Source organism: Lycium ferocissimum, chromosome 9 (assembly GCF_029784015.1).
Source record: "Lycium ferocissimum isolate CSIRO_LF1 chromosome 9, AGI_CSIRO_Lferr_CH_V1, whole genome shotgun sequence".
NCBI lineage: Eukaryota > Viridiplantae > Streptophyta > Magnoliopsida > Solanales > Solanaceae > Lycium > Lycium ferocissimum.
In genome coordinates this window covers 12,134,438-12,149,404 of record NC_081350.1, presented here as the reverse complement: position 1 = coordinate 12,149,404, position 14,967 = coordinate 12,134,438, and the positions used below count along the sequence as shown (strand labels likewise).

General features: G+C 36.2%; 1 protein-coding gene and 1 non-coding gene across 7 annotated transcripts; one reads left to right on the top strand and one right to left on the bottom strand.

The window, feature by feature from the left end:
- Positions 1-3,422: 3,422 nt before the first annotated feature.
- On the bottom strand, positions 3,423-13,638 carry LOC132029643 (histone deacetylase 2). 6 transcript variants are annotated; one of them, XM_059418935.1, is made up of 14 exons: positions 13,351-13,636; positions 12,080-12,135; positions 8,409-8,526; positions 7,479-7,541; positions 7,283-7,351; positions 7,039-7,205; positions 6,877-6,941; positions 6,753-6,799; positions 6,544-6,588; positions 6,416-6,466; positions 5,135-5,221; positions 4,030-4,117; positions 3,819-3,925; positions 3,423-3,697 (listed from the first exon to the last, which is right to left on the bottom strand). In XM_059418935.1, exons 1-13 carry the CDS (start codon positions 13,531-13,533, stop codon positions 3,822-3,824), a joined length of 1,143 nt encoding a protein of 380 aa, XP_059274918.1. In that variant the 5' UTR covers positions 13,534-13,636; the 3' UTR covers positions 3,423-3,697; positions 3,819-3,821. The 6 variants fall into 6 exon arrangements, 4 of the variants coding, with proteins under 4 accessions (XP_059274918.1, XP_059274917.1, XP_059274920.1 ...); XR_009407884.1 differs by lacking the exon at positions 3,423-3,697 and adding an exon at positions 4,935-4,979 and having other exon boundaries at positions 3,892-3,925; positions 13,351-13,638; XM_059418934.1 differs by having other exon boundaries at positions 3,423-3,925; positions 13,351-13,634.
- Positions 10,653-10,753, top strand: LOC132032220 (U6 spliceosomal RNA). Its single transcript, XR_009408370.1, has one exon. It is a non-coding gene; the product is annotated as a U6 spliceosomal RNA (small nuclear RNA).
- Positions 13,639-14,967: the final 1,329 nt, after the last annotated feature.

Below are 14,967 nucleotides of genomic sequence, written 5' to 3'. Positions count from 1 at the left end.
TCGGCATTTAGTACAGGTGGTCGAATTCTTGATTCTTACCGGAGTTCTTTATCGCCAAAAACAGTAGAAGCTCTAATTTGTACTCAACAATGGCTACGATCACCTTCTAAAGAATACAATTTTCACGACAGTTTGGAAGAAGTCCAGAACATGGAGCAAGTTGATGAAGGTATTGTCAAATAGCATCTGATGAATATTTGCATGCTTGACCCTATTTTTTGATCCTGCTCATGTCCTGATGGTACTTATGAACTTATAAAGTTAGTGAACAGATATGCAATTAACGCTTTGGCTTCCTTCTTCCATGCAGAAACTGAATTGCACCAATATTCCAATACCATATAATACTTGTTTAAAAAGTGGATATTTGAGAAAATCAGCTGCAGGACTGCAGTAGTAGCAGAAGCAAAAAATATTTGGAATCTATGCCTAAATGCATATATGGTTTCTTTTACTTATTTCTCAAAGAGCTGTTGGTTTTCTTTTATGAATGGAGAAAGAAATCATGGACATATAGCATTGATTAGCCAGTTTTCTTTTACTTATTAATTTATTCTTTTTTCTTGCAGAGTATGGAGACTCACCTTTGAGCATTGATTAGCCAGTTTCGTTCACGATGCACTATCTGTGTGAGAATTGGTATGTTAATTACATAGTGTATATTTCGTGTATATCAATAAGTTGTCACCCCTGTACTCTGCAGCTGCAAACCTCTTGGATTTCTGCACTTATTTCTCTGCTGTGTTTTACTGATATTGTTTTCTAGCTGGTGCAATTTTTTTCTCTGCTGGTTTTACTGATATTGTTTTCTGCACAGTTATTTCTCTGCTGTGTTTTACTGATATTGTTTTCTAGCTGGTGCAATTGTTTTCTCTGCTGGTTTTACTGATATTATTTTCTGCAGGTATAAGTGCAGAAATCCAAGAGTTTTGCACTGCTTGATTTTCCTGGCATTAGAAATTTGTACGAAATATAAATGATTTATCTTGTTTTAGAATTGGCATAGAAGTGTAGAGAACTAAACAATTACAGTTTCTGGATCATGTTGGACTTTAAATTGGATTTTGAACTTTAAGAAAAAGTTTATCATGACCTATAGTTTAGAATTTAGCTGTTTGTTTACTTCTGTTTAAAGGCTTACTAGCAAAAGGACATTGGAGGTTGACTACAGATTTAGTGCTCAATTTAGATCTTTTCTTGTTTGCCTTAGTATCTTTTCAAGATTCAGTTTTCTTCACTGAATTACACTTCATTATTAGGCAATGCACATGCTTCCTTTCTGATCTCTTCAATTGTCAAATTTTACAGATTGGAGGAGTGATTTGGATTTTTGCCCAATCTTCAAGATGCAGTGATTTGGATTTTTGCCCAATCTTCAAGTCTGCAGTGATTCCTTTCATTCTTTGTAGTATATTGCACGATTTGGATTTTTGTTTTTGCTACATCTGACATTTTACGGCCATTTGACATTTTAGTTATATTATGAAGTTAAAACTTCAAACAGTGTTTTGCCTCCATCTTATATGTTGATATTTTGTACTAGAACTCTTTTTAAGAAGCACTGTTCTGTGCTTTTCATTAGATACTATGAAAAACCCGAGAAACCCGAAAAAACCCGAAAAACCCGAGAAAAATTGATATCGAAAAACCCGACTTTTATTGGTTTGGTTTGGTTTATAGATTTAATAACCCGACACAAATGGTTTGGTTTGGTTTGTAAAAAATCCGAACCAACCCGGTCCATGTACACCCCTACCACCATATTTTCTGCTTCATATAAACTCATATGTCAAAAAAAGTTTTCATTCATATGAAGCATTACTTTCAAACATCATAAAATGAATAAAGTAAAAATAAAAAATTGTAAATCCAAGATAATGTATTGCAAATACATTGCTAATATCTTATTAGCTGGAACAAGTATGAAACTTGAACCTCGAACTCAAAGTCTTCCCAAGAGATCTTCCACCAAATTTTCTGCTTCATATAAACTCAGATGTCAAAAAAGAATTCATTTATATGAAGCATTACTTCCAAACATCATAAAATGGACAAAGTGAAAATAAATAATACTACATAATTTCCCCTATGAATTGAAAAGGAGAGGGCCAAGATATATTATAAAAAGAAGAAATGGAATAATACCTGCATTCTTCTGTTCATAACAATGAAGTGGAACCTTGGAAGGGCACTCCTAAAATAATACTAGTACACATACTCGCACGATGCGCGTATCGTTTCAAAGAAAAAAGAAGCAGAGAGATAATTGTAACAATCTTAGCTTTAAGTTCTGATCATCTTGAATAGTGCTAATAGATTAAGAAATTATACTAACACAACATCATAATAACATCAAATAAGTTGAATCGCAAAAAATTTAAATTCATCTTAAAAATCTTAGTGATGCTCATAATTCAATTTTCTAATTTGCCTATGCACGTCATCGTGAGGTTTTTAAATCTACACAATTTGAAACAAATTGTGTTCTTAATATTTGATTTTTCAAATGATTTCGTTTCAAGCACTTCTACGTATAAAATAGAAATAGATATTTATTTTACATTAGAAATATAGACAATACGAAAAACATCTTGCTCGTGACAAAAATAATTGCTAGAAATAAAACAAAAAATTGAGATTTAACTAAATATACTTCTTCAGAATCACTAATGACTTTGAGTATTTTATAATACATCTTACTGGTCGTTGAAGTCATTGAGATGTAATTTTACCACAGATCATCTCCACCCATATAGTTGCTACCTATATTCTAAATCAAGCCCTCATCTAACCAAATTTATATAATAAAAAATTAATTAAATGCTTTACACCATTAAAGGATTAAACATTTTAATTTCCAAAATTTTTGCAATGTGAGTACCTTTGGTATCTCTTTGTTCGTTACGGTGATATACTTGGAGCAATTAGTAACGCAACATCAAAGAAAAAATAAAAATTTAGCATTATTCTAACAAAGATGGGACTTTTTATTAAAACACAATTGAGAACCTCAGTAAAACATTATTAGAAGTAAAATTGCTATTTTGCATATTGAAACGACTCGAGTATGGAATGTCTTTAACGAATACGCCTTTATACTTCTTGTGTCTTGTAGTCGTACGGAATGTTTTAAGGAATACGCCCTTATACTTCTCGTGTCTTGTAGTCGAAGACGGACCGTCAGTCTACAAAAGCAACACCCTTTCATTTTTCCAGTGGATTATTGGGGTTGCTTGGGCGTATAGGAAACACTTCCTAATGAGTTGGGGACACTGCATTTGAAGGGCTATAACTTGTCGACTAACAAAATGACGTATGTGTATATCAGTTAAACATCATTATCATATAGGCTACTGAAAACATTGATATCGGACGAACAACAAGAATTTGACTGCACAGCCCTATCAATGATCAATATAAGCAATCAGGCACAAACAGGTTTCAATCTATTACCAAGAGTTAAGCCACAAAATTAAATTATGCTCCTTCATGCATCACAATTGGGCATTGTCCATGACAGCACATAGACCACATACTTATGTGTTAAGGATTTCAAGCTACATGAGTTACTTCATACAAGGACTAGCATATACACAATTTACATTCTCGTAAATGCATCAACGTACACAAATCTTAACAAGCTCCTTCTTGCTTTTCCCATCTCTAGCATCCCGATAGCATATAATAAACACCTTCACTATCAACGGAGATTATTCTCTTTTATTAGAACACAAATGAGCAAGCTCCCTGATTTTGACTTAAACGCATAGGTCAAATTTCAGGCCTTTAATTCAAAGTAGCTATGCAAGGACATTCACCTATTATGCTTTTGCAGTTGGTAAGCTCTTCATATCTATCAGGGATTTATTTGAGAGATTTATGATGGAATCAGCAATAACTTTGGCACTGGATTTCATGTAACCACCTGAAAATGTAATACAAAAGTTCAGTTGCTGGTAATATATGGCACAAGTCCACCAAGATGATCCAATGGCAGGGTGCAACAGAGAATAGGAGATTTGGTTGAACCTGATGTGAGCATGATGAGGGGGATGTTTCTCCCTCGAGCAAACCTGAAAACTTTTTCGTCCCTACTAGCAATGCCTTCAGGACTGATCTGCACAGACATGTATGTAATTAATAATGACAGTACATACAAACAATTTTGGCATAAAGTCAGTTCCCTCCCTCTTTTTCACATAGAAATGGCAGAAGACTCTATGGTCTGCAATTGCATGAGTATTATGTTGGCAGTTTCATTCATACAGAAACTGAAACTGCTTCAATTAAACCAAGTAGTATAGCTACAAATTCAGGGCATGCATACACCTCTACCTCTATTTGGTTCCTTCACACATTTGAAAACAGAAAGAAGCATTATTTATATTTTTCCTCTCTCTGGCTAAGTTTACGTAAAATCCAAATACAAATCCTTTAGGCCCCAACCTATATACAAAGGCTGGAGCAAACATCAATCATACTTTATATGACACATACTAAAATGTTTACCATTATTTAATAATTTTATCTATTAAAATTCATAAGTACCAAGAGTTTAAGTTCATTTAACTAATCAAATAAAATTGACTTCCCCACCAAGCTAATATTCACCAACTACTCAACTACTTTCCTCCACCACTTAAAAGTCAATCTAATATTTAAAATTACATGTCCAGAAATGATATCACATAAAATTAGACGTTAAGGAACGTAAACTGCATGTATGTTCCAATTTAGTTACTCAATAAAATTGTGTCTTATGCTTGGAACAGAATTACTGCATGTATGTTCCAATTTAGTTACTCAATAAAATTGTGTCTAATGCTTGGAACAGAATTGGGATATCTCATATCTTCACCCTTCCTTCCAAGCGAAAAGCATGCAGTTGATCCTTCTATATTTTGATTTGAAGGAAAAAATACATTCTTACATACCAAAATTTATGATTTTCTGCTTGTTAAACATACTCTTCCAATTAGCTGTATAAAAAATGTTTAAAATTCTATGAGCTTGTAATTATTAAAAGATCTAGAATTCCATCTCCTATGTGGCTTGCCACAGAAAGAAGCACAACCTTCTGTTAATGACAGACATGCAAGCCACATATAGCTTGTTTCCCGTCGGTGAGTCTTACCTTCAACCTGCCCAGTGGATCCCCATCCAAGATATCCGTGCCAGCATTATAAACAACTAATTCGGGTTCAAATTTCTTCTCTGCAACCTGGAAGTTGATTAGGACAACAGTCAAGTCATATATTACATAGGAAATCAACACAATAATATTGGAGAGCTCACTAGCAAAGAAAAAGTCTCTTAGACGCGTTTGAATGTTTCTGACAAATAAAAAAAAGCCTAGAAGAATGTAGACACTTTACAGAAGTATGGTTTTACATCGAAGCTCCAAAGATATTCATCCTACTGCACAAAAAGGGAATATCCTTCTTACACAAAAAGTATTATAGGAACAAAGAGGAGCTTTTGACCTTTTTTTTTTTTTTTTTTTTTTTTTTTTTTTGAGAATGGAAAGTGTATATACACCAACATTAAGGAAATGCAGGACACCATATTTACAACGTCGATTAGCACAAAAGGATAACCTTGTTCTACTTACAAGCCTGCCACAAGGATCCTAAAAAATCTAGTTAGGATTCATCATCTTCTACACATCTTTCTTTACACCAAAAATATAATAACTGTACACAGTTTAAAAGGGAGCTTTTGACTCAATCACAATGCACTTCCGATTCCTTTAAAGGTTTCTTGTTACTCTCACTCCATCTCAACCGAAAAGCAAAGAGCTACCCTCCACAAGCCTTCTTCCTTGGGAGTTCTAGGTGATTTTTTAACACTAGATATTGCAAAATTAATTCATAGAAACCGTCAAAACCAAGGTACATTAGTTCCTCACGCAATCAAATCACCAAAAAAACTGAGGTATTAAAGACAATGTTCACATAATAATCTGCAACTTCGCTAGTGAACTATTTGCAGCAGCCCTACCTGTAGCCATCTAACAAACGGACATATCGAACTTTTGGAATGACCAGAAGAAATATATCCATTAACCAAAATAAATATCGCTTTTATGCCGGAAAATAGTACTAAACACAAAATAGAGGACTTGAGTTCAAATATAAAAAGTTGCATAACTTTCTAGATCAGCATCAGAGAAAATCCATTTAGCTTTTAACAGCTACATACACGAAAAACCAAATATTCCCATTCCATTGATCTATAATAAAATTAGTAACATAGTTCTCATAAGTACTTATAATTAACAATCACCAGTTTGTGCTAGGACAGGTCACCAGCACATGGGTACAACAAAGTTTTGCAAGAGTATAAGTTGCAACAAGAAGTTATACTACTAAGTAAGAAAGGAAATAAAGTTGTGCCAAGAAGTTCAATTACACACCTCAAGTGCATGATCTAGCTTAGCCAAGTATTCATCTGTCGTAGTCCCACTCTGCCAAAGTTCGTAAGCGACAGATGTCAGTATAGTTTTAGTATAGAAAAAACTTGTTTTATAAATTTGAATCTAACCTTAACTTCGACTCCTAGATCAATGTACCGCCTGGCTTCAAAATCCTAAACGAAATGAAATAGATTCACAACAGATCTGATCAGATAATGCTACCCTTTGATGCTATCAGTGCAATTGAAAGAGAATCAGAAATAAAGAGACAACTATTTGGGTAAGGGATGGGGCATGTGACAAGCAAGGAAGCAGATTGTTCAAGACGGAAACTCACCAGTGGATAAATTCCAGGATTGTACATATCAAGGATAAAGACTCTTCCTGCATGCATCCAAGCAACACCAATTATTAACATAAAAATGGCACACAAAATGCAAGATGAATGACAAGAAACATACTGTCCTCCGAGAAGTCCATTTCATGGCCGTTTCCTTGGTGTGCATCAAGGTCAATTATAATGACTCTATACAAGAAAAAAGTTTATTATTGATTTCATTGGGATGTCATGACTTTTGTGCGTACATAGTCACACATTAAACATGAATTACCATGCGGTGTACCTTGAGATATTTAAACGCACAAATGCATAATGTATACAAAGAGATATATCAGCATAAACACAAAAACCGCCTCCCCTCTCTGCTGAACAATGATGAAATCCACCACCGACATTAATAGCCCATCCTCGTTCTTTTGCAAGCTTTGCAGCCAAAATTGTTCCTCCCACCTACAGAGAATTATCAACAAATGCTGAACCAGAGAAGTAGAAAAAAAAAAGAATGATCTGCAAATGACTAAATTCACCTGCTTGCGGAATGGGTGAAGCACTTTCTTTTGTACAAGGAAATTAGGAAGCATCGCAACAGGAGGGACCTAAAAGATCTGGTCATGAGATAATCAAAAGTATGGAAACAAGAAAACCACCTCCTAATGAATAAGCACTGGTATGATTCTGAATGGACCTACACCAACAGCAGCAAACTTCAGTTCTGACTCTTACCTCAACAATCATGGAGACATTCAAGCTGCTGTTCAAACTTTTCAGGTATGATTCTGAATGCACCTACACCAGAAATGACAAAACATTTACCAGTCACCCATCAACATTGCCAGGTTCAAGGACAGTCCATATTAATGCTAGGCCCACTGACTACAGTTACAGCAGCTAGACTGTAAAAAAGACCAAGAGTATCCTAAAGTGGCTAGTAAATTCTGTACATGCAAGAAAAGTAAAAGCGGATTTGTTGTAAGTCACCATAACGAGATTGCAAATGGACCGCAACATTGACGAACTTAGATATAAACAATGAGGATCCTCATGCTTGGCTAAAGATTTTCAGCACAGGGCTTAAGTATTATTGGTGACAGAATCTAGATCAGATCAAAGAGCAACAATATCCTGTTTGATTACTAAAAATTGCAACTATATAAGAACCTAGAAGGCTAGAACTATGCATTAACATATCGTATATCACCTTGACAGAATTGCAAATTGACCTCGACATTTATGGAATCAAACGTAGGAAAATGAGGCGCCATATGATACTTACATAATTTTGCATTACAAGGCTTCCAAAGTAATTATTCAGATCAGCGATCCTCAAAACTTAGATATGTGAACTCAAGTGACTGGTGGATGGGATCAGAATATCATAAATGATGCTATCTAGGTTCAGTGGATGGACGTGATTATTACTTAGATTTAAAAGGTACTGGTACCATCTTCCTCAGAAAATGTCAGTTCATCAAATTGACTAAATTATTAAAATAGCCCACAAAGATGCAAGCATGAAGAATACATAAATGTATTTCAGGGAGAAATGAAAGAGCATGTTTGAGATTGACTCAACCACTTGTTCAAAAAACAGAAAAACAGGATTTGATAACTCATTAGATGACTATGTTGCTATTGACCAGTAGAAGTTGCTACCACTAGTAGATCATCTTTTGTTGCCTCCACAGGCTCAACTACATGCTTTTGGTCCATGATACCTTCCTTAGTGAGAAACCGGCAGATTCGACCCCATTTAGAAGAGTCAAATGGATGCCTGTGAAGTTAAATCATTGAATGAAGTATCCAGTTAAAATTTCAAACCAGACAAGGCAGAAGAGCTCTTTTAGAAGAAATATAATATCTTTTTCAGAAGGAAACTTAATACACACTGTTCCCTCAAAAAAGAATAGACTAAATAGAAATTCAGCACTGCGGACAAGGATACTCACCTGAAGTGCAGGAAATGCAATGTACATACGTGAGGCCCTTGCCATTTTATTGACGAGTTTCATGCACACCCATGACCTTCGTATGTAAGTGCTAATATCTCTATTTTCAAGTTTTCACCCCACCCCACCTTTCCTTTATACAACTCTTTCCTGGAGGCAAGCGAGAGTTTGGGGGAGGATAGGTTTTAGGTAGTTCTTATGAGTGACACAATGTTTTAGTTTCAATAATGCATATCTTTACATTCTTAGGTGCATTTGGCTGAGAAAAAGTGAAAAATCGGTGGGGAAAGTAATGCTTGGCTTCAAATTGAAGCTAAGAAAAATATCAAAGCCATGATTCTAGTCCTCTCTAACTATTCCCATTTACGGGATGGACAAAAAAAGTAAAGGAAAAGAGTGTTATGAAAAGGAAACCTAAAGAAACGCAAGCTCTATATAATGACACTGTTATACAGAAGTAACATTGAGTCCCCAAAACCCAACGTATACACAAGATGAATGTTGTCAAATTTGGATGTTTAACACATTTTTTTTATATATAACCATGATGCCCGGGCCAACTTGTGCTCACCTTAAATAATTCCACAGGATATCTGCTACCCCACACCAACAACAGGTACTGGGTAACTCTATCAACCAAGGCTTGGATAGATATGAAGAAATCACCTAGTGTTTTTGTTTGCATGACTGAATGAATAAAATAAGAGAAGACCGCATGATATCATTTGCTCGTATCCTCTAAAAGCATCTTGTTAGAAAGTGTGACTAGTGATTGATTGTGATAAAAAGAAAAGAGGTAGGGATAATATCACATTAAGGGAAGTTATCTCTAATGACCTACAAACTCTTGGAACATACGGGAAGAACTGATACATACACGCAACACTATCCTTGAAATGGCCCAGGCCAAACTGCCGGTGTTGTGCACTCTTGACCCAGCCTTTTGGGTCTCGTGGTTTATCCCCTTGAGCTTTAACCCAAAAGGTGGCTTGTGGTCCAACAATGTTCAGGTACAACGGGGCTCTCACCTCCGTTGCTCCCCCTTTCAGGCTTCCAGGGGACTTGGGCCCGATCTGCAGCTCCCTTAGAGCCATATATCAACCATGGGTCCCAAACAAGGAGTGAATCCATAATACAAGCCAAAAAAAAAAAAAAAAAAAAAAAGGAAAGAAATACGACACCACAAGGTCTCATGGAGCATTCAAGAGTAATCAATAATGGGATGCAATCCATTCAAAAGAAAAAAATCAAATGCAAGTATTAGACTTCCAAGGGAGGACTGCTTAGGCTCTTGACCCCTCGATTCCCGAGAAACTCAAAGATCTCGAAGTTTGACTCACCATTATAGCTAAAGCAGGTGATGATCAACTGGAGGGTTCAATAATACCTGGCATGGAATCTATAGATCAAAGATTTAAGGGAGAAAATCTACAAGACCCAATAAGTACTACAAACTACTTCTAAAAAGAGGGCACAGGCCTTTGATGCAAGAAAATACCATAAGTTGTAAAGTAATGCAATACAACATATTGTATGAGACCCCCTCATACTTGGGTGCATTAATGCTGTGATCCTTTCAAAAACATTACCAGACAGACATATATTAGACATTGAAACCCCATGTACACGACCACTCGATCACTAGGTGTACTACCATCCACTCAATAGTTAAGTGTCACAGTATGTACAGTACAGTGGTAGGACCGTTAGTGGATCCAAAAATTTGTCACACATGACATGCACGTGACCTAGCATAACAATCTGCACCTATATGTGCGTTCTGGGAAAACGCTTGTCAGTATAATGTTGGGCCACTTGGTTATCAAAAAAAGTATAATGTTGGGCCACTTGGTGCCTCTTATATGTGTTGTGAATAACAAGTGTTATTGGATAGGGGTTTTTCCAAGGGGAGTTACGCTGTCGGATGCCGATCATAGCCCTACTTTATGGGTCGTGACAAAACGGATCCGATAAAATTGGAACGACATAGAGTAGCTTAGCATGGACTTTGTGAAGGATGAAAGGAAAAATCAAGAAATAGTCCAAATTTTGAAGTATAGCACCCCATAGCCAGCTGGCTATTGAACTCGAAAGGACATCACTGTGAGCTTGCCTCAGGCAGATCTCACATCGAAATTGGAAGAGAAAGCTAAGGCTATATAACGCGAGATCAAAAATTTAATTGTCGACGCGCCTTTTGGGTTAAATCCAAGGGATCAAAATTGAGGCCTTAAGGTTGGGCAAAGCCGACAATATCTTGGTAGTTTGGCCTAGGCCGTTATAAGTGGTATCAAAGCCAGTATCTCTTCTAGTATAATCAAGGGGAAAATCTGAGCGAGCACGCTGAACCTCCAAGGGGTGGATGTAATAGCCTATGAACCATTGGGGTTGACAGAGGTTGTCTTGAAGTTTGCCTTAAGCAGATTCCATATTGATGGGAGGGAAAAGTTAGGTGTTATATAAGGCACGAGCAGACCTCCAACTATTGAAGCATCTTTTAAGTTAAAGCCCAACCGAAAAAGAGAAAAAGAAAAAAACGTGAGGCACCAAAAATGGGCCCGAATGGACAATACTTTAACAGTTGGGCTGCACCGTTACAATCCATTTGGGATTAAAACTTAGTTACTGTTGTTATACTTACATTAGGCCCAATGTTTGTTTATGAATATTTTAACTCCTCCTTGTTTTATTTTCACATGGACGTAGTTTTATTCTCATCAGAAATTAGATGTCCTTTTAGGAATAAGTAAAAGAATCATAGAACCCCTAATTTCTCGTTTCCTTTTTTCTTATAAGACAAATTGTTTAGTTTTGAATGAAATGGACTTAAACAGGGCAGAAAGAATGTATCTCGAATAGATTTAAAGGTACTGTTCATTCAGGTTGGAATGGACTATACTTCGGTCATCTTTTCTCCTTTATTAATCCCCTATTACATTCCATTCGACCTTTCACAACATTAAATTTTCTTCCACTTACGTGTACATAGAAAAAGTTAGTTATCATCTCAATTTCGATCAAATTCACATAATTTAAGGTTCCATATCTCATATAGTCATGATTTACCAAGATTAAATGCCAATCCGTTCCAAACACTGGCAAATGTAAATTTGCGACACTCAATTTCATGAAATTTATATTCTTAAACTAGGATTGAATAATCAGCTTTAGTACTTGTATTGCATTTCTAAAATTTAACCAACTACTTTCTCTCATCCAGAACTACACACCTTAGACCTAACCATTCCTAGAACTTTTTTAGGTATTGGTAAGGAATTTAGCACTCACAACAACAATCAAGTACCACCACATTCACAGTCAACAAATTATTTTTCGAACAAATTTCATTTTGAAGGTAGCATAAAAAGCAGTACTTACAGTTTTTCAATCCCGAGAAAAGAAATGTCGTAGGATGATGAGTATATCAACGGCACCTAACAGAACAAAATTAACATGAGAGAGATTCCTCGAAAACTCTTACTTTAAAAATTGAGATAATTGTAAAAATCACACCTGAACTATCACATTTTACACATCCCAGGTATCGGTGGTTCCCTTTCCATTTTACCCCCTGTTTGGATGGTGGTTTCCCGTGGTTCATTAATGTATGATTTTTCTATGAAACCATGTTTGTTTTTATTGTTCTTAAAATTATTTGGTATGGTGTTGTAAACCCATGGTTATATAAACATGAAAAGTCCCAATTTTTATAAACGATTTGGTGGTTTTTCCGTGGTTATGTATTTCATTTCTCCATTATACCCCACCCTCCACCATCCACCCCACCCCACCCCCGCCCTACCACCCACCCCCACCCCAACTACCCCACTCCTCTCCACCCACCCCAACCACCACCCACTACCCCTCACCACTGCCCAAACCCACCCCACAACCACTCACCCCCACCCTCCCACCCACTACCCCCACCCTCATCCCACAACCACCCACCTCACACCACCCACCCTTCCACCACCCTCACCCACTACCCCTCACCACCATCCAACCCCATTCCCACAACCACTCACTCCCACCCTAGACCCACTACACCCACCCTCATCCCACAACCACCCACCCCTCCACCACCACCACCCACTACTAACTTATTTTTTAAAGTTCCTATTTTATTCTTTACCTGAGTCTTATTAATATATATAAACTAATTTCTAATTAAGAATTAAGGATATTTTAGTGAAGGGGAGCCTTGGCGAACTCGGTAAAGTTGTCGCCACGTGATCGTGAGGTCACGTTCGAGCCGTGAAATAGCCTCTGCGTAAATGCAAGATAAGGCCACAATAGACCCTTGTGGTCCGCCCTTCCCGACTGTAGCTTAGTGCACCGGGCTGCCCTTTTAATTAAGGATATTTTAGTAAACTTACAAGTTATTATACAGTACCATACAGTCAAACCAAACAATACAAATGTTATTAAATTACTAAAAATGATACAGTCTATTCAAACATTGGGTTCATTAATACAGTACAATACAATACAATACAACACCATATTGTACATTAATCAACTAGGTGTATTTTACTAATACATAGCTGATAGTTAAGTGTGTGACTTGCGAAAAAAGTGATAGTTAAGGGGGTATGTTTTCATCTTTGAAAAAATTGAAGTAAAAACAAGCAAGTATGGGTTGTACGTACCTTAGAAGGAGGAACATCGAAATACAGTTGGCTAGAGAGAATACGGTGCCGGCGTAGAGCTTCAGCGTCGTCAGTTTTCGATGAAGATGGTTTCGACATTCGGCGAGCGAAGTGTGGAGCTACTTTAATGGCCACGGCGATGAAGATGATGCCAGCTACTAACACAAGAGAGGTTGAGGTCATTAGAGAAGAATCAGAAAGTTGGACACAAAGTGCTTTTATGAACTTAATTTTAGACCAAAAACTTATCTAATTAAGCAAAAAGTCAAAAGTTTAATATTACTAAGGCCCAACCATCGAGAGCCGCTCGATATCATTCACTTACCCACCTCAATTCAGGGTGTTTCTAACTTTCTATTAAGCACTTACACTATTTAAAATTTGTTTCAATTAAATATTTTTTGCATAATTAGCTAAATATATAAAGTTAGTGTAACACACTCACTGATAACGTGGCAATATGATGAATTAAATAAAGACACGTGGCATATGTATTCAAAATAATTATTAAAAATAAAATATGACTAGAAGCAATATTTTTACACTATTTAGTTAATTAAAAAATAATAAAAGAACACTCTGCCACTGCAAAGCCACCACGATCCAACCTTCTCTGCTCCTTACCGTTGTGCATTAATTGCAACTGGGTTTACTGCCAAACTTTCAGGGAAAAAATTGCAGTCGTGAAGGCTGCATTTTAAAAGAAAAAAAATATGACCTACATGGAAGGAGCTTAGAAGCTCAAAAAGGAGCTAATACTCAAAATACCCCTCAACGTTTGATCAAAATTCTAACTACACACCTAACCTTTGCGTTGGTCCCATTACCCCTCTGGACAATTTTTTTCAGTATTAAAATGCCCCTTTTTTGCTGATGTGGACAAGAGCGTGACTACACCGCCCAGTGGCGCGTTATAGCCTTTAAAAAAAGCATCTGACATGTTTTAAAATGCCAACTGGACTGCCACATAGATAAATTTAAATTCCCTCCATTTTTAGGCTACTTCATCTTCTTCTTCACCCTATTTAGTACCCATCTCCATTTTTTTTGTCAAAATAATACCCATTATAAATTTAGAGCTAGGATAATGATTATTCTTATAATCACTATTTTCCCAAATCAAATTCAAAAAAAAAAAAACTGAAAAAAAAACCCGAAAATCTGGAAAGAAAAAAAAGGTTGAAAATCTAATCTTGTTAAAGAAAATCTGATTGGAAGTTGCTTGTTTGGAGTTGCTACTTGTTGCTTGGTTAGAGTTGTTTAAGCACTAATTCTTTGAGTTGATTTGGGGAGAAAATTAAACTCATTGCTAGGAATTTTGGAGAAAGCTATGAAGAACACCAAGTGGGCTTTTTAAATTCTTGATTGTTTGATCAAATTAATGGATGAACTTTGTTCTACTTGGTGTTAGGAAACTTCCTTTCACATTTGGGTTTTTTTGGATTAGATTTGAGGAAGTTGGTGTGATTTTTTTTTTCAACTCCTAATGAAGATGATGATGATGATGATGATGATGATAATGATGTTGATGAAGATGATAATGAAGATGAAGGAGAATTGGGTATGGGTTTTCGGATCCTCATAGTGAAAATGAAGTATGAAAAATTGAGATTTTTT